The sequence below is a fragment of the Alexandromys fortis genome, unplaced genomic scaffold, assembly GCF_014885135.2.
Source record: "Alexandromys fortis isolate MF-2015 unplaced genomic scaffold, M_Fortis_MF-2015_v1.1 scaffold_51, whole genome shotgun sequence".
In the NCBI taxonomy this organism is placed as follows: domain Eukaryota; kingdom Metazoa; phylum Chordata; class Mammalia; order Rodentia; family Cricetidae; genus Alexandromys; species Alexandromys fortis.
This window is the reverse complement of record NW_026067925.1, coordinates 8378138-8402987: the sequence shown is the minus strand read 5'-3', so window position 1 is coordinate 8402987 and position 24850 is coordinate 8378138. Positions and strand designations below refer to the sequence as shown.

The following is a 24850-nucleotide window of genomic DNA, read 5'->3' as shown; positions in this document are numbered from 1 at the left end:
CAGCTATGGGGGTGCACTGGATGAGGACACTACCACAGCTATGGGGGTGCACTGGATGAGGACACTACCACAGCTATGGGGGTGCACTGGATGAGGACACTACCACAGCTATGGGGGTGCACTGGATGAGGACACTACCACAGCTATGGGGGTGCACTGGATGAGGACACTACCACAGCTATGGGGGTGCACTGGATGAGGACACTATGATAACTATGGGGTATGCTGGATGAGGTGCTGGTGGGGTCAAGAGGCAGGGTCCAATTCTCCATCTTTCTTGGAGATAGAACTGGAGGGTCTGCTGAGAAAGTGGGTACAGCGTGAGAGGAAGGAAGGAAGGAAGAAAAAAGGCAGCGTGAGCTCCAGGCCTTTTCTGGACCAACACTGAAAGCTATGAGGAAACTGGGGGCGTAACAGATCCAGTTAGGGCAGGTAAAGCCCACAGTGCACAGAAGGGGCTCCATCTGAGGCTGGGGAAGGAGACGGAAGACTCTAAAGTGATAACGTGGATATGGTGGAATTTAATTTTTTTCTCTAACTTCTTGGTGCTGGATGAAGCCCAGCGAGGCACACCTCTAGCCTCTCCGTGCACCTATTTTGATTAAGTAGTCAAATAGCAGTGAAGCCACAGATGAGGAGGATGGAGCCTAGGATAGAGCCCTCGGGCAGCCGACTCAGCTTTGCAGGAAGTCTCCAGGAGGTTGCAAAGGAGACGCTGTGTTTGCAGGGAGACCATGAACAGAGTTCAGAGTCAAGTGAGGACACTGTCTCCAGGACGAGCCTCAGGCAATATGCCAGGTGTGGCTCACAGGTCACAGAGAACAGGAACTGCGAGCTGGCCACTGAATTTGGTAGTCAGAGGCCTCTTTCAAGCAGGAGGTCCCGACTATGGAGCTATGGACACACTGTTACAGCTTGCTTCCAAGCCAGGAGCTAGTTAGGTAGGTCGTTGTCTATCTGTAGCTGCCTTCTCCCGAGTCACCAGTCAACTCAGCAAGAAACAAACCCCAACCTTTCAGGCCAGCCTCTCCCACAACCATTCCCAATGACTCTGAAGCCTTTGGGGCTGCGGAAAGCCCTTGAGTACAGTGAGCTAGGCTGAATAACTAGCCGGACAAGCTTGGGTGAGCTACGCAATATCTCTGACCCCACTGTCTGTAAGATTGAGACACGAATAACATCTACCTCACAGCTTTCTCCCTCTCCCCCTCCTCTCTCTCTCTCCCTCTTCCTCTCCCCCCACCTCTCTCTCTCTCTCTGTTTCTCTGTCTCTGTGTGTGTGTGTGTGTGTGTACACTAGATATCTTCCTCTATGGTTCTCTATCTTATTTTTTGAGACTCTCTCTCTCTCTCTCTCTCTCTCTCTCTCTCTCTCTCTCTCTCTCTCTCTCTCTCTCTCTCTCTCTCTCTCTCTCTCTCTCTCTCTCTCTCTCTCTCTCTCTGTCTCTCTCTCTCTCTCACTGAAACTGGAGTCCACCCACTAGCTGGAGATGGCCAATAGCTCCTGGAATCCTCCTGTCTCTGGCTCCTCGTGCCTGGACGACAAGTGAGTGTCATCGCACACAGCAAGCACTTTACACACACACACACACACACACGGAGCTGCCTCCTCAGCCCCCCTCATAGCTTCTTGTGAGGGCTGAATAAGGACTCACAAACACTTAGCCTAGAGCCATTCGCAATTCGGGGAGTGTATCATAGGCTTACAGTACTAAGACGAGCACACACCAGACCTAACTGAGCTCCATTTCCCGGGCTAAACAGTCCACAGGCTACACAGTCACTAGGTTTAACTAGCATCCTTCCCTGGCTGGAGCATCACTAAAACCCAGCAGCGCCTTCCCCCAGCGGCTCTGTGGTCTGTAAATAAGTCTCGGACGAGAAGAGTGATTGCCACTAATTGAATCTTGGCCTAAATGACAATCACATTTCTGCAAGCACACACAAAGTAGGCCAACTCGCACATATATTCCAGGAATGCAGGGGGCTGGTGTGATTGCAAGGCCTGCTATTTCCAGGGGAGAAAGCCTAGGCTGAGGCCTGACACCACACTGCAGCTCCCTCCCCTCACAAAGCTCTTGAGATCTGCACTCTGGATAGAGGCTGAGCCCATACTTACTCCAGCCGGATGGAGCCATCCGAGGAAGTTTTGTCAAAGAGCCACCGGAAGAAGAAATCCAGGCTGAAAAGAAGACGAATTCCATGAGTTTCTTATTCATTTGGTTGTTTGTTTGTCTCAATACTGGAGATGAAACCTAGGTCTCGCTCACACCATTCTGCCCTCCGGTTCTCTTCCCTGCGCTTAGCTGTAGTCATGGCACACTTTAGTTTTCTTCCCCTCTAAAAGCAGCCCCAATCTTAAGACATTTGTTCCCTGCGGTGCCTCTTACATGTGACTCATCACACAAGCTTTAACAGGCACTTCCTTCCACAAGAAGAACACAGCTAGGACGAGGCCCTCCCTGCAAGGGAGGTCCTCTTTAAGTTTTGTTCACAGTTCTTTGTTTCCAAAGACTATCTATCATACTTCCAGACTAGATGGCAAGAACTGGGTCCAGCTTCTGAGTGGGGCTGGACAGGAAGCGGATGTACCTAGTCAGGCCGAGGGAAGGCAGGATCAGCACCATGAAGATTAAGAATATGTAGACCTTTGACACCATGATCCGGTTTTCCCCTGACCTGCAGGAGACAAAGACAAGTTGATTCAGCGATGTGCCTGCTCCCCTGGGGGGAGTAAGAGACATCCAGTCCAGAACAGGCTCAGACCATGCTCACCTCGTCCAGTGAGACTCCAGCAGTGTGGAGTAGTAGACGATGGTTGGGAGCAGCGCCGAGAAGGACCAGAGCAGGAGTGTGGGGAAAAACTGGCTGATGATCGGGTCCTGAAAGACAAGAGCCACCACAAGGGTCAAGATAAGGTTGGGGGGGGGTCTCTGGGGACCCAGTAGTTCAAAGAACTCCTAGCCATGCTCCAGAACCAAAGCCATGCTGGGTAAAGGGTGGGAAGTCTCAAGCCCTAGCGAATAAACAGTAACTGCACTTCATGGCTTTGCGACCTTTATAGCTGAGAGAGGAGTCACATGCGCAATGCAACTCCACTCATCTGATGGGCCGGAGGAGACCGACTTCTCCATCCCCAGTGATGTCCAGGGCTCCTCTCCAACTGGTCAACACCCACTTTCCAGCCACTTTCCAGCTTGCCACAGTCCCACGGTGTCTGATCCTAATCCTGTTTATACCGGTTGTACTGGCTACTGTCATTACAGAATTTATTTTTACTGATTAAAGGAACATAAAAACAGGAAGAAATTCTCTTTGAAACTAAGCCGTGGCTGTCTAGAGGTATGGCTCAGTACAGAGTGCTTGCCAAGTATGTGTGAGTTCCCAGGACCTCAAAAATAAATATGGAAAAATTTAAAAGCTTAAGTTGAACATTTTGAAAAGATTTATTAAAGCCCATTTCTAAAAATAGGTTGTTGAATTACATAAGAGTAAATTAGGGGCTGGAAAGATGACTCAGTGGTTGAGAGCACTGGCTATTCTCCCAGAGGACATGAGGTAAATTCCCAGCACCCGTATGGGGCTCACAACCATCTATAACTTCAATTCTAGTGGGATCCAACACCCTCTTCTGGCCTCCTCAAGCACCAGACATGTATTATGTTTAATTGTTTGTTTTACTTTATTTATTCTTTAATTTGGGGTACTTGGGACAGGAAAGCTTTGGGGCTGCTTTCTTGTTATGCAATGAGCTACACCCACAGTCTAAGTTCTTACTTAAAGAAACCCAAACTGGGATCAGAATTGGTGAAATAAGAACGTAGTTTATGTAAGACAGACAAAGGGGACCTCTAACCGGCAGAAATCCTCAGAAAAACAGGCCTTGCGTCTGCACCAAAAGATTGGCAAAAGAATGAATTTCACCTGTTGTCCGTCTAAAGAAAACTATGCCGTGCATACTTAGGTGTTTTTAAAAGTCTTTCGAGTCAGATAAATGCTCCGCCCATCTATCCCAGGTGTAACATGACAGGTGACCAATCCAGCTAAAGGATGAAAAACAGTGGTGGCAGAGCCAGGACCAGGGAGCCAGGACCCCTCCCAAGCCCTGGATAGAGGGGTACATTATCACATCTGGCATATAACCTATCTTAGCCTCTTGAGTGTCTATCATTGCCTGATCATCTGAGGTGTTTTGAAAAGCATTCATTACCTACAGCAAAGACAATGCTTTAAAACAAGACAATCAGGACTAAATTGGAAAGTAAAGCCATATATATATATGAGATATATATCACTGGAACCATTGCTTACTTGCAATTCTACAATAAGTACAGGAGGTTTTGTTTGATTGGTTGGCTGGGGTTTTTTTAAGCCTTGGTTTTTTTTTTAATTATGCATGTGTATATTTGCCTGTGTGCGGCTAAGTGCCATACGTTCAGGCTGTTGTGGAGGGCAGAGTGAAGGCAGCTGTGAGCTGACTGGAGCGGTGCTGGGAACAGAGCCCATATCCTCTAGAAAAAAGGCAGTAAAAGCTCTAACAACGAGACATGTCTCCAGACCCAGCCGGTCTGTTTTTGAAAAAGGGTCTCACTCTGTAAACCAGTATGACCTTGAACTTCTGTTCAAGCTCCTGCTCTCCCTCCCAAGTGCCAGAATTACAGGTGTGAGCCATCATGCCGAGCAGCATATTCTGCTTTTACTATAAGCTTACCAAGATAACCATGCAGTTTTTATAAATGTTTCACATTTCTTCAGGCTAAACAGGTATCGTTCAGCTCAGAAGACCTTTCCTGTTGAGCATTAGACTGACCCCATTAAGTGCCGTAAAGGCTCCATGATAAACATCTCCATGCCTGCTTAAAGCCTCAAAGGGCAAACGTGGACTAGAAAGGCTCCACTGGGTAAGACTACTTGTTGTGCAAGCATGAGGATCTGAGTTCAAATCCCCAGCAGTCCCTGTGAAAAGCCAGGTTTGTGCCTGCCTGTGCCCACAGCTCTGTAAGCAGTGGAGACAGGAAGATCACTGGGCCTTCTAGCTGCCAGGCTTCTACCAGGATCCATGAGATAGTCTCAAAGTAATGAAACAGGACAACTTATATCTTTCTCTGGCTTCCACACTTGCACACGTGCACGCACGCGTGCACACACACACACACACACACACACACGCACACACACACACGGCAAACACGAGCTGAGTGACACGGCCCCCTGCTTCAAGCCTTCAAGCTCCACGTCCGGTTCCCACTGCTCCCACCACCCTCTCCCTGAAGGTCGATCACTCACATTCAATGCATGGATGGGTTTGGTGACATTGAACTTGTCCATGGTAGATATAATGATGGAGGGTGTGGTCAGGAAAAACAGCACCACAAACAGAGTGAAGTTGATGCCCAGCCACTGGAGCCACCAGCGGACACCCTGGACGGAGAGGTTCTTCCTGCAGAGGGAAACACCAGCCAAGGGACTTAGTCTCCCAGGCACAGGCCATCTACAACACAGGCAGCGCCTGTGGCTGAAGAAGGTCAAGTCAACTTTAGGGAGGCCAGACTAGGACTCGGGCTGAGCAAGGCAAGTTCTCTGCGCTGGCCTTCAGCCACGGAAGGCCGAGTTTCAGCTCCTGGAGCTCAGAAGGAAAACAGTTGTCAGTAGTGACAGGAATTACCAGTGATGTCACTGACACCCGACACCATCCAGGCAGAACTCCGGCATTGACACTTCTTGAGGGATGCAATGCTTTGTAACTAATAGTACGTTCTTTCCAGGGAGGGCATGGGCTGAGGCGCAGGGAGGCAAGCAGGGAGCATAGGCACAGCTGGTCCTGACTCCCCACCCCACAGAAACAGCCTCGATTCTGGGATGCTGTATGACCCAGAGGGCAAGACCATCAGAGGCTGAGCTCAAAAGCAAGGGATAACGTGCATCCAAGATTTACTCCAAAGCAACCGAGAAGGGCTGCCGAGCAGGCAGCAGGTCTGGATACCTCTATCCTCAGGGTGGGCCCTAAATCTCGCCCGAGGTCTACAGACACGGCTCAGCTCAGCAGCATGCCTCCACTCTACCTAGGGCTGCGCTGTATAATGGGACAGTCACACAGCCACGTGGCCACCGAGCACTCGAGGTGTGGGTGGCCTCAGCTAGAGAGGTCCAAGAAGCATAAAATATGCAGCAGATTTCAAAGACCGAGTACGAATGGGAGAAACATGAGTCTTGGTTTAAAAATATATATCGCATGCTACGATATTAGCATTTGGAGTATTCTATAGAGGTTTAAATTAAAATTAATTTCACTCACGGAGTGAGTGATAGCACACGCTTTTAGTCTCAGCACTAACTAGGGAGGCAGGCGAGCTCTGTGAGTTCAAGGCCGGCCTGGTCTACAGAGCAAGTGTCAGGGCAGGCTCCAAAGCTACATAGAGAAACCCTGTCTCAAAAACAAACAAACAAAAAAATTAATTTCAATTATTTCTTTCTTGGCTACTAGATAGTTTTTAATGAGGTACATAGCTGACATGATATTTCTTCTGGACAGTATGTGAATGTTAAAGACTGATCATGGGACAAAGCATTGACTCCTCTGCCTGACTTAATCAAACACATCACAGCACCGGGCCCAGAGCCTGGACTCCACGTGACCTGTGCAGCTGGCCGTTAAATACAAGGCCACAGGTCTAGAGAAGGCTCAATGCTTGAGAGTGCTGCCTGCTTCAGGGGATCTAGATTCGACTCCCAGCACCAACACGGAGGCTTACAAGCACCTGTAACTCCAGATCCAGACACGGTGGCAAACCCTCTCCTGGCCTTTGTGGGCACCAGGCACAGAGATGGTACACAGACGCACATGCAGGCAAAATACTCATGTTCATAAAAATTAAAATAATAAAACCAACAAAAGTAGAATAGTATCTGGCATATAGTAGGTGTTTAAACATTTGTTAAAGAACTGGGCATATTGGTGCACACCTTTAATATCAGAGGCATGTGGGGATCCCTGTGAGTTCAGCCTGGTCTACATAGTGAGTTCAGCTATGAGCCTCATCTCAAAACATCCAAAAAGTAATAAAATAATAAATATTGGGGGGAAAGGTTTTTTCTCTCTTCTTTATTTTTTTTAATATTTATTTATTTATTATGTATACAATATTCTGTCTGTGTGTATGCCTGCAGGCCAGAAGAGGGCATTACAGATGGCTGTGAGCCACCATGTGGTTGCTGGGAATTGAACTCAGGACCTTTGGAAGGGCAGGCAATGCTCTTAACCTCTGAGCCATCTCTCCAGCCCTCTTTTTTATTTTTTTAAAAAAGAAAACAAACTATCATTTTTCATTTTACATACAAATCCCAGTTCCCTCCACCCCACCCTCCATCCACTCCTCAGAGAAGGTAAGGGATATTGCTTTGGGGAAGGTCCAAGGCCCTCCCTACTATATACTGAGTAAAGTATCCATCCAAAGAGAATGAGTTCCCAAAAAGCAATACAAGCAATAGGGATAAATCCTGGAGCCACTTCCAGTGGCCCTGCAGACTGCCCCAGCCATACAACTGTCACCCACATTCAGAGACCTAGTTTGGTCCTATGCTTGTTCCTTCCCTGTATGGCTGAAGTTGGTGAGCTCCCATTAGCTCAGGTAAACTGTTTCAGTGGGTGTTTTGGGGGGGATTTTTTGAGACAGAGTTTCTCTGTGCAACAATCCTGGCTATTCTGGAACTTGCTCAGTAGACCAAACTTACAGAGATCCACCTGCCTCTGCCTCTGAAGTGCTGGGATTAAAGGTATTTGCCACTATCACACAGAAATAAATATTTCTTTAAGAAAAAAAAAGCCAGACCACATCTATACTCCAGGTAACCAGGCAACACCCCCCCACTCCCAATGCCCCATCCTTCTACCCACTCCCCAAGCTCTGCAGAAAACCAGGTCTTTCTCCCACCCTCCTGGGAACTTACCAGCAGATGTCCTCAGGGTACGAGGCAAAGGTAACGGTCCACTTGGAGACACAGAGTTCTCTGCTATAGGAGGATGGCTGGGGCTCCCCTTTACACCGAAGGCCCTGGCACTTGCAGGCATTAAAGTCTTTCAGGATGCTGTCGAGAAATGCAGAAGCTGTTACTGTGCGGTTTGCCTGTGTGCCACACACTGCCACAGCAGCCACAGACAGAACACAGGCGAGCACAGGATGCCTGCACCATTGTTACTATCCTATTATTATTGCTCGGAGAGACCCACGTCTGGTGTGCTACACACTTGCAATCCCAGCACTGGAGAGGCTGAGGCAGGAGGATCATGAGCAGATGTGGTGGATTGAATAAAATGAGCCCCATGGGTCATTAGGGAGTAGCACTATTAGGAGGTGTGGCCTTGTTGGTGTGGGTGTGGCTTTGTTGGAGGAAGTGCATCACTAGGGAGGTAGCTCTGAGGTTTCAGAAGCTTAAGCCAAGCCTTGTGTGACTCTGCTGTCTCTTCCTGCTGCCTGTGAATCCAGATGCAGAACTCTCAGCTCCTTCCCCAGCACCATGTCTGCCTGCATGCCACCAGGCTTCCCTCCATAATAATGGACTAAACTCTGAGACTGTAAACCAGCCCTAATTAAATGTGCTCCTTTATAGGAGTTGTTGTAGTCAGACAGTGGTGGCATACCAGCACTCTGGAGGCAGAGGCAGGTGGACCTCTGTGAGTTCAAGGCCAGCCTGATCTACTAAGTGAGTTCCAGGATAGCCAGGCCTACACAGAGAAACCTTGTCCTGAAAAATATTTAAAAAAAAAAAAAAAAAGAGTTTCTGTGGCCATAGTGTTTCTTCACAGCAATAGAAAGCTTAACTAAGGGTTGGAGAAATGGCTCAGTGGTTAAGAGCACTGGTTGCTCTTCCAGAGGACCCTGGTGCTATTCCCAGCCCCCACATGGCAGCTCAAAACTGTGTGTAATTCCAGGTTCAGGGGATCCAATACCCTCACACAGACATACACACCAATGCACATAAAATAAAAAGAAATAGTTTCAAAAAACGAAGAAGAAGTCCTAACTAAGGCTCATGGCCTTGTCTACTGTCTTAGTTGGGGCTGACTTATAGCTTCAGAGTTTAGTCCATTACAGCCTTGGTCTCATAGTGAGTTCCAAGCCAGTCTGAACTATTTTAAGATCCTGTCTCAAACAATCAGAAAGAATTGCCATTCCTGCCACGCTGCAGAGGGTTTTGATTCATCCTCAACACGACTCTGCAAGCAACAGGTTGCTGCATCATTTTACAGACAGGGAAACCGAGGCCCAGCACGTTAGGTTTAGCGTCTGCGTATATCCGGCCCACTTCCATACTGTCTGCACTGCCCTACTACAGTGTGCCTCCAAGGAGCCACCCTCTATGCCTCCTTGTAACACTGGAACATAAAGCTGACTCTGTGCCAGCCAAGCGGCTCCACTTCCCAGCCCTCACTGTGTCCCCAGGTCGCACTACATACTGCCCACTCTTGAAGTTTTCTCCTAGGATTCATGGCCTACCCTTGCCATCTCAAGTTCCTCGCTTTGGCTAAACCCACAGAATCTCACTGCTACCTCAGAGCTACACCTCTCCTCTTCCTACAGAAGAGGCCAGCGCCCTTGGTAACATCCCAGAGACCATCCCCAGAGCCACCATGCCTGAGGCGCAGAAAGCACAAGAGTTTTGGCATCCTCTCTGAACCCTATACACTCAGGGCTCTAAGGTGTGGTGACACTAAGGTCAGAAGCCTGAGAGAGCTTCATAAGCTTGCAGCTCCAGGATTCTGTAGCTACGGACACCCAGAGTGTTCCACGGGGTCCCCATAGCTGTCCACTTGTCAAGAGACAGAGCAGGACCCTGGGTTCTGAGTTTCAATCCACCTGGCAGGTTGCTACACACAAACGGCAGTGTGGACTGGAGCCACTGGTGGAAGCTCAGCTGTGGGGCTGGGCCACATCAGCCTGGGAGGGTCAGTAAGGACCATGAGGGATGAGGTGTTCTGTCGTACTCACAAAGTAGCCATGGACTTCTCACGGAAGGTGACAAAGGCCATTCCTAGGGGCTGGTCCTGGACCCGGCACTCCTCAGCAGTAATTCTCTCCAGCAGTCTGTCATTCATTCGGGTGTAATAAGAGATGGCATCTTCCTGCCAGAAGATACAGCCCCTGGGTGATGTGACCCTGTGCAGGTGTCAGGGCACCCATGCCTGTCCCCTGCTCCAGGCAGGTAGGTGGCAATGCCTCACCCGCTCACAGCCCTGCACTTCGCAGCAGCAGAACTGGCCACAAGTCTTGGGGTTGATGAGGGTCACTCGGCCTGTCTTGGCCTGCAGGCTTGTGTAGTAGGCGAGGCTCTTCTCTGCCTTCTTCCTGTACGGTAGGAGTGAGGCTCAAACTCAGACTCATGGTTCTGGGGCCGTGCCACAGCCAACAAGTCCCCACCAGCAGGGTCAGGAACTTAGCTTTGAGACCCAGGAAGAGGCAGGCCCACCCTCCCCTGGCCAGCTGAAGGGTCCCAGCAAGGAAGCAGGTGAGCATCTCGGGGCAGGAGGTGGGAAAGCTGCAGCTGAGCTCAGGCATCACCTCCCTTACCTCTCTCTGCACAGGTACATCAGCTTCGCCACGCTGTAGCAGAGCTGGACGTCCACCACCTCACACGTAGGATACGCATCCCTGTGGCCGGCGAGGCAGGGTAGAGAAAGCCATTGAAAGAGAAGGTCCCTGTAGAAATGAGCGCCCCTCCCTGCCCTTGCAATGGACTCACGCTGCTGCTGCATGCCAGCTGTTCCTTTGAAGTTTAATACCAAGAGGGGGGTGTGGTGTGTGTGTGTGTGTTGACAGGGATTGAACCCACAGCCGCGTGAATACTAAATATATGTTCTATCACTTTTTATATCCCTAGCCCCAGAGGCATAGTTTTCAATAATATGAAAGTAATTGCCTTGAACTGACAAATTTATACTTACTCAACTTTTGGTTGGGAGGAATTGCTCATGGGGAAATACGAATACAACAGGCCTGAGGTGTGGCTCAGGGGTGGAGTGCTTAGCACACACAAGGCCCTGGGTTCCATCCCCAGCACCACTATCCTCCCCAGCCACCCAAAGACAGAGACTGTCGTCTGTTCTAGGGATGTATCTACCTTACGCTACTGCTGAAATCCACTCTGCCCATAACCTTTCTGAAGGCAATAGACCCTCTAGAGGGTCTAAGAATAGCAAAACACCCTCAAGCTGGAAACCATCCAAATACTTACTAACAGTCAACAAAACGCCTGCATCACCAAGGGTAAGCACTGTATGTTCAGAGTCACACAGTGAGTGAATATTTGAGCCAGAAGCTGAAGCTAGGCAGCCTAGCTGCAAGGTCAGCCAATAGCTACCACAAAATGGCCCTGTGCCATATACAAAAGACTGTCCCCGTGATTCCTGAGGACTCCGGGCCCACATGAGCACCGCCTGCTGCTATTCTGGGTGCTGGGAGCAGAGCCTGCTTCAGCTTAGATTTTAGTGAGTGTGTGAGAGGGTTCCCACGGAGGAACCAACTAATCTGTTGGTCAGTAGGACCATTTCAGATCCCAGCAAGAGCCAGGGGAGGACTGGGGATGTGGCTCAGTGGTAGCGGCGTTGTCTAGCAAGATTCAATAATCGGAACCACAGAAAAATGAAAAGAAAACGCTTTGAGGAAGGGATTCCAGAGAAAGTGGCCCCGCTGCAGAGCAAGCCCACAAGTCCACAAGGCACTGCAACAGCCTTCCCCAGGAAGGCTTCCTAGAACAGGGAAAGTCTGAGTCACAGTGTTTGCCTGGCAATGAGGACACTTGTTTTTCTACTTAAGTGTGTGCATGAAGTAGACTCAGTGTTTCCAAACACTGCCTGGCAGGCAACTTAGAGGAATATTTCTCAAGGAACAGAAAAATTATTCTCTTATCCAGTGAATATGCAAATAAATTCACATACATATGTAAATATATGTAAATATTTCCAAAAATAGTTGTAGCTACTGAAGGAGAGATTTGGCAATAATTTTAAACATCCTTTTATAGTTCTGTTTATACTAATTATTTCCTAGTGTTTTTGTCATAAACTGCACGAAGTTAATTTGTAGCTAACTCCTAGTATTTGCTAGGAGTCAGTGATGGCAGAGCTGACCAGGATGAAGGGGAGCCTTGGAGCTGCTCTTTTCGCTAGGAATTGAACCTGAGCTTTCCCTGTGCTTGTGGCTGTACACATCGCCTGCTCTGCCTGCAGGAGCTACGGCTGCAGAGGTTGTCCCAGAGCCTTTGACAGTCAGAGGCTCTCCCAACGGACGGCCAACATTCCCGGGCCTGGGAGACCAGCTCTGCGTGAACACTCTCTGTGCCTGCACTCTGGATCCTGGATCCCGGAGGCTTCACCACAACAGCCACAGAGTACACCTCCCCACGCACACCCCACACCCGCGCCAGGCCACTGCACCGCTCAGCAGCAACACACTTGGAAGTCACTTGATACCTATGGCAGGGAGGGATTAGTCCTGCAATAGCCAGACAGACAACACAGGTGTCCATCCTCAGCACAGGCCTCAGAGGCTCCGGTACAACAACCCTGTTCACCATGAGTGGCTCACAAGGTCTTTCTCTTACCGGAAGTGGCTCTCCACAGTTTCCTTTCTGGCTTCTCTGGGGAGCCCTGTGATGAACAGGGTCTGTCTCACCTGCCGGGGACCATATCAAGAAGAAAGTCACAGAGACAAGTCACGGGATGATGAGGGAAGGGTAGGTGTTACCTCCTTCATGTCTCAAGAAGGAAAACCATGTAGATAAAAGGTTCAAGTTTTCTTACTCTTGGCCTTGAAGAGGCCCAGGGGTTATTTATGCTGCCTCCTTTTCCAAAGCAACTCCTGAGCCTCCTTTGCAGGGCAGGGAACTGAGAGAGCCCAGAGAGTAACAGCGGCTCAAAGGGGTCAGGCAACAAAGCAAAGGAGTTGAAACCAAGACACAGTGGGGCACCTGTCCTTAACCCACACTGTTCTGGCTTGGGGATGGGGTGCTGATTAGTTTTTTGTTTTAATTTTTTTGTTTTGTTTTGTTTTTGTCAATTTAACACAACCTAGAGTCAACTGGGAGGAAAGGACCTCAATTGAGGAATCACCCAGAGCAGACAGGTCTGTGGCCATATCTGTGAGAAACTGTCAAAATAGATGGTTGATGTCAGAAAGCCCAACCCACTCTGGGTGGCGCCAATCCCTAAGCAAGTGGTCCAGAACTGTATAGAAGGCCATCAGCCTGGGAGTGATGAGCCAGTAGGCAGTATTCTCCCAGAGTTCCTGTCTCAGTTCCAGCCAAGACTCAATGATAGACTATGTTCTGGAAGTATAAGCTTAAATAAACTTTTCTCCTCCCCTAAGTTGCTTTGCATCATGGTATTTATCACAGTAACTAACAAAGGAAGCTAAAATGGGATGGGCATTTTATTTTGTTTTGGCATGCTGGGTTATCAAAGCCAGTGCCTGGCACACGGCAGGCAAGCACTCTACGCTCGGCTCACGCTCAGTTCTCAATGTACTTGTCTACTTCATAGCAGTAACTACAACCCTGACCCCACAGATCAAATAGCAACTGGCAAACTGAAGAAAAATGTCCAAATTACAGCTTACCAATAAATTAAATGATAATAATAAGTTGAGTATATTGATGCATGCCTATATTCCTAACGCTTGGAAGGTAGCAGCAAGATGATCATAAGTTCAAGGTCACCTTTAGCTACATAGCTAGCTCAAGTCTGGGCTACACAAGACCCTAACTTTAAAAAATATATACTGATTGGTGGTGGTGGTGGTAATGCCAGGTGAGAGCACCCCCCACGTTCACTACTGATGTGGTTCTGTGGAGACGTTGGGAGCTATCCCCTCCATCGCTCACTTGAGACCCTCCCAGAACAAGTCCCAGGCCCCAGCCTCACTCACCTGGCTCTCCTCCTTGTATCTGATGGACCGTGTATGATGCCACATAAAGCCCACAGTGAGGAAGAGGTAGATGACGGAGAAGACGGTGTGCAGCCAAAGGAGGTCATTGCTAAGGAAGACATCACCTGCTGTCAGGGTTGGGCATCCCAACAGAAGGGACAGGTTGCAGGGGTGGGGAGGGATCACCCTCAGTGGGTACCTTGCCAAGAGCCAATAGCTCTGCCTCTAACAGATGCCATGTAGTCAACGGCCCCCATCAGTGAGCAAATACTTCAGGGAGACCCCTATTCTTACACTAAGCTCTACACCCCCTACAAAACTGAAGCTTCCCAGGACATGGTCACACCACAGTTTCCCTGTCCTGACGTGGGGCTCTATGCCTCCTGCAAACCTGAAGCTTCCCAGGACATGGTTACACCAGAGCCCAGCAACCCAGTAGCACTGAGGTGTTTCCAGCTGCTCCAGGCTCCCAAACCAGCCTCCTTTGTGGACAACAAGCTCCGTACTCACTTGGTCTGCAGGTTTGCTATTGTCGTCCTCCCAAAGCTGTACGGGTCTTTATCTGCAGAGAAACAGACAATTAGGTCCAGGGTCACAGTGAGAAAAGTTCTATAGCTCAGGGAGGCACAGCACAAGATGCCTAGACATGGTGTGTCTTCCTAGACATGGAAGGCAACGACATCATTCATCAACCTATTTAAAGCTCCATCACCCAGGACCTCTGCTACAGATTATTGTGCCAGCAAAGTCAGAATTTAAGTTCATTTTGCACTGAGGTTTGCTTTAAAGATGCTTTGATGATAACTAGAAGCATACTTGGTTGTTACCAACTCAAGGTTCTCGAGGTTGAAAAACACTAGATGTCACAAGTGGTTCTGGAATGGCATTTTGGGAGCTAAGAAGATATAATTCCACAATGACTTTACTGTGTATCACAGTTATCTTCTGGGTCCGTGAATAGTAACCTCTGGGCTTGGGTAAGGGCAGGAAGTTGAAAAATAGATTTTGAAGCTGGGAGTGGAGGCCATATTTATAATCCCAACACTCAAGAGGGTGAGGGAGGGCTAGCCTGGACTACATAGTAGGATCTTTTCAAAAAAAAAAAAAACAAGCAAAAACACAGCTGCTGAAACCTCCAATTCTATTGCACCGGGGTTGATTTTTTTCCCCAACTTAGAACCAAACTTGATGAGGGGCCCCAGCTCCCAGCCCAGACTTGGATGGATTCTCTTCCAGATCTTTATTTGGGTGATAATTTTCTCAAAGTCACTCTAAGACTGTCTCACATCCCACTCTACCAAGTCCCTTCCACAGAGTCAATGCCCCACTCCCTCCCAACACAGACAATGGGCAAGAAAGGGTCTCACTCAGCAAGTCTCCCGAGAGGTTGACAGGCAAGATGACACACAGGGACAAGAAGCTGATCACCACCAGCAGGAAGATGATGTGCCTCTGGAAGGACAGGTAGTGGATGGCGTCCTCCCCACACCACTCCAGGATCTGGTCATCGCTGGCCAAGACACACACGTGGAGACATTCTTAACAGGGAGCGACAGGAGGCCAGGCCTGCAAGGCCCCGAGCGGAGTTTTCATCCAACCCTTACGACTGTTGTAGGAGACAGTGTTTTTAGCCCCCATCCTTCCCTTTGATGTGTGGGTACAAACGCACAGAAAAACCATAGAGCTTTAAGGGTCACACAACTTGCAAAGCCACTGGCATGAGTTCTGGGGCCACCTCCAGTCCCAACACCATGCTCTCAGCAGAGGGCTTGCCATCCTCCGTGTTCTGCTGCTAAAAACATCTGTTTGCCCATTATACAACGGATGAGGCGTGTGGTACACCTTTTGCTTCCACCACAAGATGGCTGCTGAAAGCCATTTGGGGAACACAGTGCGGAGTACTTGGGCCCTCCTTCTCACCCTCTCTCCCATCCCCCCACCCCAGGAAGGGCTGGGAGAATAAGAGGAGCCATGTTTTGAACATATTATGTCATTCCATCCAAGTATATCACTCCTTCCCTCTGTCCCTGCCATGGCCCCAGAGATGAGGAAATGACCTGATCTGCCTTCCGACCCACAGAAATTCCTGGGTCAGTTGGAAAATCCCAGTCGGGGATTTTCTTGCCATAAAGGGAGGAGGGCCAGGTGTTCCACCTGCTCTTTCCTGAATATTCTGCACACAGCAGAGACCAAGAAAGCCCTATGTGGTAAACCCAGAGAAGCAAGTCTGGAAGCTTGAAGAAGCTTACACAACGCTGCGCGGGCCCTGCATCCCAGCACCTTGTGCTGACCGGGCTCAGCGGAACTAACCGCCCATTTCCCACCTCATCCGCCCAGCAGAGCTCAAGGACGCAATGAACAAAGAGCGCACCCACTCCCAAGGGTGCTCAGGGGCGAGTGGGTCTCAGGCTCGCTCAGTGTTTCACTCCAGAGTGAGCTCTGCAATTAACACCTTTGCACTTCTAAGCAAGCCACCCACACACCCACTTGGTTCCTCTTGCTTCAACAAGTTCTCTGGCTTCTCCCAATAACTCTGCCTCCTGCCCACAACCTCAGCTACAACTCCCACAGAACTCCCACTCAACAGGTGGGAAAACTGAGGCAAACTAACATGTTTCATTCTATGATATCTTTTTTTTTCTTTTTCTTTTTTTTTTTTTTTTTTGAGACAGGGTTTCTCTGTGTAACAGCACTGGCTGTCCTGGAACTAGTTCTTGTAGACCAGGCTGGCCTCCCGAGTGCTGGGATTAAAGGCGTGCGCCACCACCGCCCGGCCCGTTATCTTTTTCTTTTATAATATTACGCAAGCTAACTAAAGTTTTGTTTTGGTTTACTTTAGGAAGAAATTATTCTACTTAATATTTAACAGTGACTGGATCAGGAAAGGAACTCTACTAGACAGGCTTATATGTGTTGAAGTGAGTTAATGGGAAAATAAATATACTTGCTAAAGGTTAGGGATCTAACTCAGAAGTAGAACACTTGCCTACTATGCATGAAGCTCTGGGATCAATCCCGTATCCATACAGCCACCTTATTTAGTTCAAAATTCTGTCTCTCTCTCTCTCCTTCCAAAACGTGGGAATTAAGGAGAGAAATCTAAGAAATACTCGGTGATAAAGGCCTGGTTAGTCACTTTTCCTGTGCTGGAAGGAGCCAGCTATCAGCGCTGCAGGAGTCTTTCTTGGCTCTGCCACTTGTTGCTGTCCACTCCAAAGTCTACATAGTCATCCCTGTTAGACATGTCATTATGTGTCACACTACAAACAAGACAGTGCTGGCAGCTGAGCAACCACGATTACAGCTGCAGCTCCTCCTTTCTGATAAGTGGAAATACGGGAAAAAGGCCATCTTAGAACTGGTGAAAGACAATAAAAATCCACAGAGGAGGCCAATTCCTGTGAACTAATATGTGAGAGACCCTGTTGTAAATGGTGGAGCTTGATGGGAGTTGGGCCCAAGGTCAGGCGGAGAAGCCTGTGTGAGGGTACCATATTCCTGGAACTGGAGTCACAGACTCCATGAGCTGCCATGTGGGTGCTGGGAATTGAACCCAGGTCTTCTGGAAGAGCAGCCAGTGATCTTAACCCCTGAGCCATCTCTCCAACATGAAATATTTTATAAATAAAGTTTAAGTTTCAAGAACCTTTGAAATCCATCTGCAGTGTGGGGATCCCTGAGTACCAGTAAGGCTGTGTGCCTGGAAGACCTCCTTCTCCCCTGTACCCTGACTACAGGGGCTTCCCACCCACTTCTGTTCTAGCCCTGATACCCTGTTGGGGTCCTGAGCTGGAAAAGTATGCAAGACACCATCACAGGATCAAACATCTCAGCTACATCCTCCTGAATAATCGAACACCCACACACAGTCACGTGCCCTGGCAGATACCCCTGTCTTACTCACTGCAGGCGGAAGATGGCAGTCAGCCAAGGGCAGCATCCCTAGAGACAGAGAACAGGCATTAGCATCCAACACCTATGTCTTTGGGAAGCAGATACGATCACATCTTTGAGATTAAATAACCATCCCATGTCCTGCTGGGTAAAACAGGGTTTTCCTTCACACATTTGATCAATGACTCCCTCAGGCTCTCATCCTTTGCAAGTCACATCCCCATGGGGAGGGTGGAACTTTAAAAAAAAAAGACACAACCTTGCTAAAAACCCTTTAAGTTTTGTCAAAATCAGTGGCATTATATAAGCTCCAGGGTCAAATCACAAAGCTTCAATCAAGAGCCAGGAAAAATAATGTGAACTTCTGTAAAATTATTCCCAAATGGCAAAAAGAGTGGGGGGGGGGGGAGAACAGGAACAAGTCTAGAGAACTGGAAAGTACCCCAGAGCAGGCCCTGGAGAGGGAAGAAGTGCGTGTAGATCCTGTGATCTCTTGTGTCCTACTACTCATAGCTAGGTGGCTGCCTGCTGGGAAGGACAAATATCTGCTCATTCAACAATGACTAAGTACTTCCCAGATACCTAGTGCTGGGGGACAAGGCTGTATGAGGCCGGGTTCCTGCCCACATTGGCTCAGCATCTAGCAGCTGAGTCAATAATTAACTCTTACACAGAACCGTAAGTGTGAGAGAGGAGCAACTCATGAGTCACAGTCAAGTTGCTGGCAAAGCCCTGGGGATCCACAGTATTTTCTGCCTGTAGTGAATGGAGCCTTGCGGTGAGGGATCACTTAAACACTGGCTCCTTCCAGCTTCTTCCGAGTCCCCGTGTTTCTGTGCATACGGAGGGCGGCTCCCTCCAGTGTGGACCACGCCCATAGACCGCAGTGCTGCTGTTAGTCACTGAACCAGAACTACTGTCCAGTCCTCCATCAATCATTACCGCCAGGCTACATGTACCCTCTGCCCTTCAGGCCACAGAAACAACCATCCCTTGGATACGTGTACCCTCTGCCCTTCAGGCCACAGAAACAACCATCCCTTGGATACCAACCAGTTCATTTTCAAAGTCTTCTTGCCCTGAGGAAGAAGATGACAGCCTCTGGAATCTGGCCTCACTGGAGACATAAAAGGGGAAAAAAAGATAAATAATTCTAAAATTCAAAAAGGTTGAATATACATGTCCAGTATCTTGCTTTCTAACCTTAGAGTTCAGGATCAAGGCCATTGATTCTCAATAGTTGCAGCAAATATAAACTGCTCAAAAACAAAGATAGAGGCAATGCCCACAAACCCAAATGGCATAAAACTCTTTGTTTTATGGGCTGAACAGCACAGGGCCAGGGGGCATCAAGGAACCTGTGTGTACACCCTCCAACCTCAGCACTGAACTGGTCCCACCTAAAGGAACTTCAGAATGTTGCCTGTTTACAGTGCCTTTCCTAAGACATCCAAATCAATTTAGAATGCTGCATTTTATCCTACCAAAGTGACTGGAATGACAGGCAATACACAGAGGCTTCGTTCCAGAGAAAAGAGCCTGAGAAAGAGTGGTCACAGAAACAGAATGTAGCAGGGGAATAAATGGCCCCTCCTCCTACCCAGGAAGTAAGCTAAGGAAAAGAAAGAATACTTGCGAGGCCTCATCGTTGGGATGGATTCACTTCAAAACACACACACAGGACTGGAGAGTTAAGAACGCTGACTGCTCTTCCAGAGGACCTGGATTCAATTCCCAGCACCCACATGGTGGTTCACAAACATCTGTAACTCCAGTCCCAGAGGACCCAACACCCTCTCGTGACACCCCTTTCTGTCCTCTGTGGGCACCAAGCACACATGTGATACACAGACATGTATGCATGCAAAACACACATTCACATAAGATAGAAACTATAAAAATTATTTAAAAAATACGCATGTATTTTATCTAATCCAAGACACCAGCAGTGGTTAGGTTTCTTAATGAACCATTAAGAAGGAAACAATGGTGCCAATTAAGCTATAACCAATAATCTCATGTTGGGCATGGTGGTGCACACCTGTAATTATCCCATTACTCACTTGAAGGCCGAGACAGGAGGATCCCAAGTTCAAAGAAGGCCAACCTGTGAGGCCAGGGCATAGGATACATTTTTCTCAACAACGACAAAATAAGAGGCGTCCCAATTCTACCGTTAAAGGTGCAAAACACTCAAGTGTGCATCTCAGAGTGGATGAACTGGCATGTTAAATATGGTAGCATCTGTGTGTGTGTGTGTGTCTGGTCTGTGTGTATCTGTGTGTCTGTGTCTGTGTGCATGCGCACATGTGCTAAGGTAAAGATATACATGCACGCACATGTGGTGACTGGGGGCCAACATTTGGCATCTCCCTCAGCCTCTCTTCATCTTATATTTTGAGAGAGTCTCTCACTGAGCCTGGAGCTCAGCGCTTTGGCCAAGGTATATGATATATTATATATATATACATACATATATATATATATATATATTTTTTTTTTTTTTTTGGTTTTTCGAGACAGGGTTTCTCTGTGGCTTTGGAGCCTGTCCTGGAACTAGCTCTGTAGACCAGGCTGGTCTCGAACTCACAGAGATCCGCCTGCCTCTGCCTCCCAAGTGCTGGAATTAAAGGCGTGCGCCACCACCGCCCGGCTGTGATATATTATATTAGTGAAGTGCCTTGTGTCCTGTTTGAGCTTACTGAGGAGCTGGCTCTAGAAGAGGGGTTGCTTACCCCACCTCTTGCGGCATTTCAGATCCAAACATATTTGTCTCAAAGTGTCCTCCGAGACCCCTTGTCCGAGAATAAGATGCCCCCTCCCTCCCCAGTTCAGTGACATGGAGGGAAGAGAAGAGCAAAATAGCCTTGTCTGGAAAGATGTGTCCTCAAGAGTCGGAAAGTAAACCATTTCCACAGAAGATAGCTCCCACGGCCGCTGCTGTGTCCTGAGGTGGGATCTTCATGCTCAGGCCCAAGCTGAGTGGAACAGTTGAAGGGATCTTTTGGGGGGAAAGGAAGCCTCTCTCTAAATGTGCCACCCTTCATCACCCCACCACTGCAACGTTTCAAAAGCTGAAGCAATGGGCCACCAGGATAGACGCGAAAGTGGGGGCCACCGGGATAGACACGAAAGTGGGGGCCACCGGGATAGACACGAAAGTGGGGGCCACAGGATAGACATGAAAGTGGGGCCCCCAGGATAGACATGAAAATGGGGGCCACAGGATAGACATATAAGTGGGGGCCACCAGGATAGACATGAAAGTGGGGCCCCCGGGATAGACATGAAAGTGGGGCTATCTCCCGTTCCCTTCTTGCTGCCTCAGCCGACACCCCTTCCAGAGGCTCAAGCAACCAGACCAAACAGGAAAATCCAGTTCTAGGATTCATCTTCACAGAGCTGTCCCCACCCAAAGAAGAACTGGGAAGGCCTGAGGTCTGGCCAGAGAGCCTGTGTTTGGTTAGCAGGCTTGTCCAACTTGAGCCCTGACCAGAAGGAAGGTGGGCCGCTTCCCCACACCTGCCTTCCTTCTTGATCACTAAGTCGCAGAGCAAGAATTAACTTCAGACATGACGTTCTCAGAGAGCTGCGTCCAAAGTGAGGAAGGAAATGTTATCTGCCTTCCCTGGTGACAAAAATCCTAAAAGTAACGATGATCCTCCACAGCCGGAAACCAGAGCCCGGGGAGAGAGGGGATCTCCAGCATTAGTTTCCCTGAGCACACTCTAAGAAGGGAGGCCTCTAAGGGGTCTTTGGTGACCAGCAGAAAGGAAGCTAGAGCTTCTGACTCCAGCCCATCCCAGAAACACACATACATATACGAATAGACATGTACATGTACACACATGTAAGCAAATATGCACTTACATACACACATATATGCACAAAGCACACATATTCATACATAGCACTCACACTCAGAGGTGTGTAGATGTGCTCACATTCTCGGTGAAATGCTTTGTTTTGTTTACCTGCCTGCTTCTGATACCAGGGCTATGCGGCCATAATCCCAGAATCTTCTCCTTATGAAGGAAAACACCAGTACTAAAAACTAAAAGGGGGAAAAAAAACACTAAGTTAAAGAACACTGGCCGGGCTCTGGGGACGGCCAGACTCAGCGGGCTAGAAGAACCCATCTGGCCCAGAAATAACCCACAGCTTAGCAGCCTGACACCTTTCTCCACCACCTGTGCCAAGTCACCAACGTTGTCACACTGCCACAGGCTTGAGTGACGTCTTCCTACTCAAGTACATCAGCTGCAGCCGACCCCAATCAGAAGATGAGGTCTGACCTCACCTGATTGAAAAACCGCTCTCCCCTTTACTTCACCCAAACCGCGTTCTTAGAGACAAGCCCTCACTAGATTGCCCAGGCTTGCCTCTAACCCCTAGGTTCAAGTGATCCCCCAGCCTCAGCCAGTGGTAGCTGGGACTAAGGGGAATGCACCTGGCTTGATTTTTCTTAATTATATTTTATTTTATTTTAAGTCAGATTCTTTGCATTTGTTTCTTCTAAAGGCAAGTTTGCAGACACACAGCAAGAGCACCCCATGAGCCCTGGCACGCCCTGGCACTCCAGGCTGGCCCAACCCCAGAGAGCAGGGAGAGGTGAACAGGCCTGTGTGGCACCAGCAGCCCCATGAGAGGAGAGTGAGGCCGCTTTCTCCTATTCGCTCTAGATGTCTGAGATGCTTACCTGGCTCCCCAGGCCCTTTACTTCCACCTTGGCCAGCTCTCCCCCAACTACACAGGCACCTTTGAGATTCAGAGATGGGGAAAGAAGCATCCTGAATAGCACAGGCTTGCCTGCTCTGGTCAAAAGCTGGATTTATTTATGTATGTGTTTATTTAGTGCTGGGATGGAACCTGGCGCCTTAGACGTTCTAGGTCAGTACTAGGTCATACTAGGTTATTGAGAGAGGCCCTGCCTAGAAACTGGGGTTTTAAAGGTCAATGTTGTTCCCTTAAGGGAAATCCATAAGCCCTGAGTTTCTGTGAGATTTTCTTAAGGTAAGTCCAGAGCGGATGACGTATTTTCAAAGGCAGATGAGTCACCTGTAGGACAAACACAAGCCCCTCAGCATGTGCTCACCCTCTCTCTGCCATTGCTCCCTTGCCTCTGCGCACACAGTGTGGACATCTTCCTGTACCTAGGTCTTCTAGGACCCTCTGGCTTGCATATGGCCCCCGCTTGAACCCGTAAGTTCCTGCAATAAAAATCTACACTCCTAGACAGGCAGTGGTGACGCATGCCTTTAATCCCAGACAAAGGCAGGTGGACCTCTGCATTTGAAGCCAGTCTGGTCTACAAAGTGAGTTCCAGGACAGCCAGGGCTACACAGAGAAACCCTGTCTTGAGAGGAAAAAATTCATTGTGGTTGTTATAAATCTGTCATCCCACCTATTTGAGTAGCTAAGGCAGGAGGATTGCTTGAGGCCAGGAGTTCAGAGATCAGCTTCAGCAACATAGTGAAACCTTGTCCCTTATGAAAAAGAAAATCACCCCTACCGGCACAGTCCACAGGAAAGTGACTTTCTTCCTAAGCAGCTACCCAGCCCACCTGGGCTCTCCACAGCACTCTTCAGGCCTTCACCTTCGCCTAGCTCTCTCCATCCTGAGGGCATTGACCCCACCCCCTTTCAGTATACTGCCACACCTTGCCTGCTCCACCCTCTTGGCCAAGTCCCACAAACATGGAGAACTGTTTTTCTCCTGCCAATAGGATGGAGCTGAGAACGTTCAATGATAGTAGAGATTCCCTTTTTGGCGAAAACCAAGGTGAGAACAAGCAGTTTCCTGTATCAGACCTGACGAGCAACAATGTAGCGAATTTTAAGGGCAACAATGTAGACCTCCGCTCTAGAAACCTTGTGCGGTCAATTATAGGGTCAGGAGCCGTGGGTGTGGGACCCTCTGCCCCTGCCGGGCAGGAACTGGAGTCCTCCGACTGCCTCCCCTCCTTTCCTAGCTTTCCTACTCAGCTTAGCCACTAGTCCTGGGCAGACCTAAGATATGAACTCCACCCTCCCATCTATCCCATTCTCTACTCCTAGATGCTAGAGCCAAGGAAGGCACGGCTCTGGGGGGTCTTAATGAAAAAAAAAAAGTGCATTAATCCCAATAAATCTAAACTAACTGGGCTGGGATGTGGCTCAGTAGGAAAGTACCTGCAGGGTATGCACATGCCCTGGGTTCCATCCCTAAAACACACACACACACACACACACACACACACACACCTCAACCACTGTTGAGCCATTGCAAAGATAATAACGCCTGTTTCAATTGGAGGAATCTTTGCAAACATAAAGTCAACATTAAAGAAAGGGACACGTACCCCCTAAGGTCAGCTCTGGCAATCTATTTCTGGCCCTCAACAGCCCTCACATCTCTCATGCCACCCACGCTGAGGGCCAGTAAGACAAGATAGGCCTGGCAAGTGGCTCTGCAATTGGGATCATGACCACACTGCCACACGAGGCCCACGTCCTCCGAGGAAGGAATCATTACAGTGGTTCCAGACCTCGGGGTCTCTCTACCACATGCCCGGGATCACAGAGCACGCACGGGTGTGTGGATCTACCTCAGTGCGGTTCCTAGACAGCCCTAGAGAGTAAAAGGTTAAACTGAGAGAGGACCTTACCAGAAAGCAGATGACATCTATGAGCAGGACAGTGGGAATGCCTCCGAAGGTGACCCCCTGAAGCACAGTGCTGTTTTTGGCTGAGCTGTAGCAGTAGGAGTCATTGGGATGGTTCCCAAGGCCCAGGCGCTCGCTGATGGACACCTCCTTGGATGGCCAGGGATCCAGGAATGGGGAGCTGGTCATCCTGCCTTCTCTCCCTACGGAACAAGAAGTATAATATCAGGGTGGGAACTTTCCATTTCCCCAGCCAGGGCTGCCACAGCCAAAGGTAAGAGTATGTCATCGGCCCTCCTCCTCCCTCCACCATGCAGGTGGAGCACCCGAGACCCTCAGCATAGAGTCAGGAAAGCCGAGCACCATATCTCTGTGCGGGGTAGGGTTCACAGA

The 24850-nt window shown here is 49.0% G+C and overlaps 1 protein-coding gene across 1 annotated transcript in view; it reads right to left on the bottom strand.

Annotated features, from left to right (window-relative positions):
- Tmem63a (transmembrane protein 63A) overlaps positions 1 to 24850 on the bottom strand; it is a 36973-nt gene that overhangs the window by 7635 nt on the left and 4488 nt on the right. The window contains 16 exon segments of the mRNA XM_050142809.1: positions 2116 to 2182; positions 2593 to 2679; positions 2776 to 2882; positions 5287 to 5440; positions 7948 to 8085; positions 9987 to 10120; positions 10220 to 10343; positions 10566 to 10646; positions 12598 to 12668; positions 13920 to 14028; positions 14430 to 14481; positions 15287 to 15429; positions 17824 to 17861; positions 18867 to 18930; positions 21788 to 21867; positions 24461 to 24660. Of these exon segments, the coding sequence (XP_049998766.1) occupies positions 2116 to 2182; positions 2593 to 2679; positions 2776 to 2882; positions 5287 to 5440; positions 7948 to 8085; positions 9987 to 10120; positions 10220 to 10343; positions 10566 to 10646; positions 12598 to 12668; positions 13920 to 14028; positions 14430 to 14481; positions 15287 to 15429; positions 17824 to 17861; positions 18867 to 18930; positions 21788 to 21867; positions 24461 to 24660 (1649 nt within the window).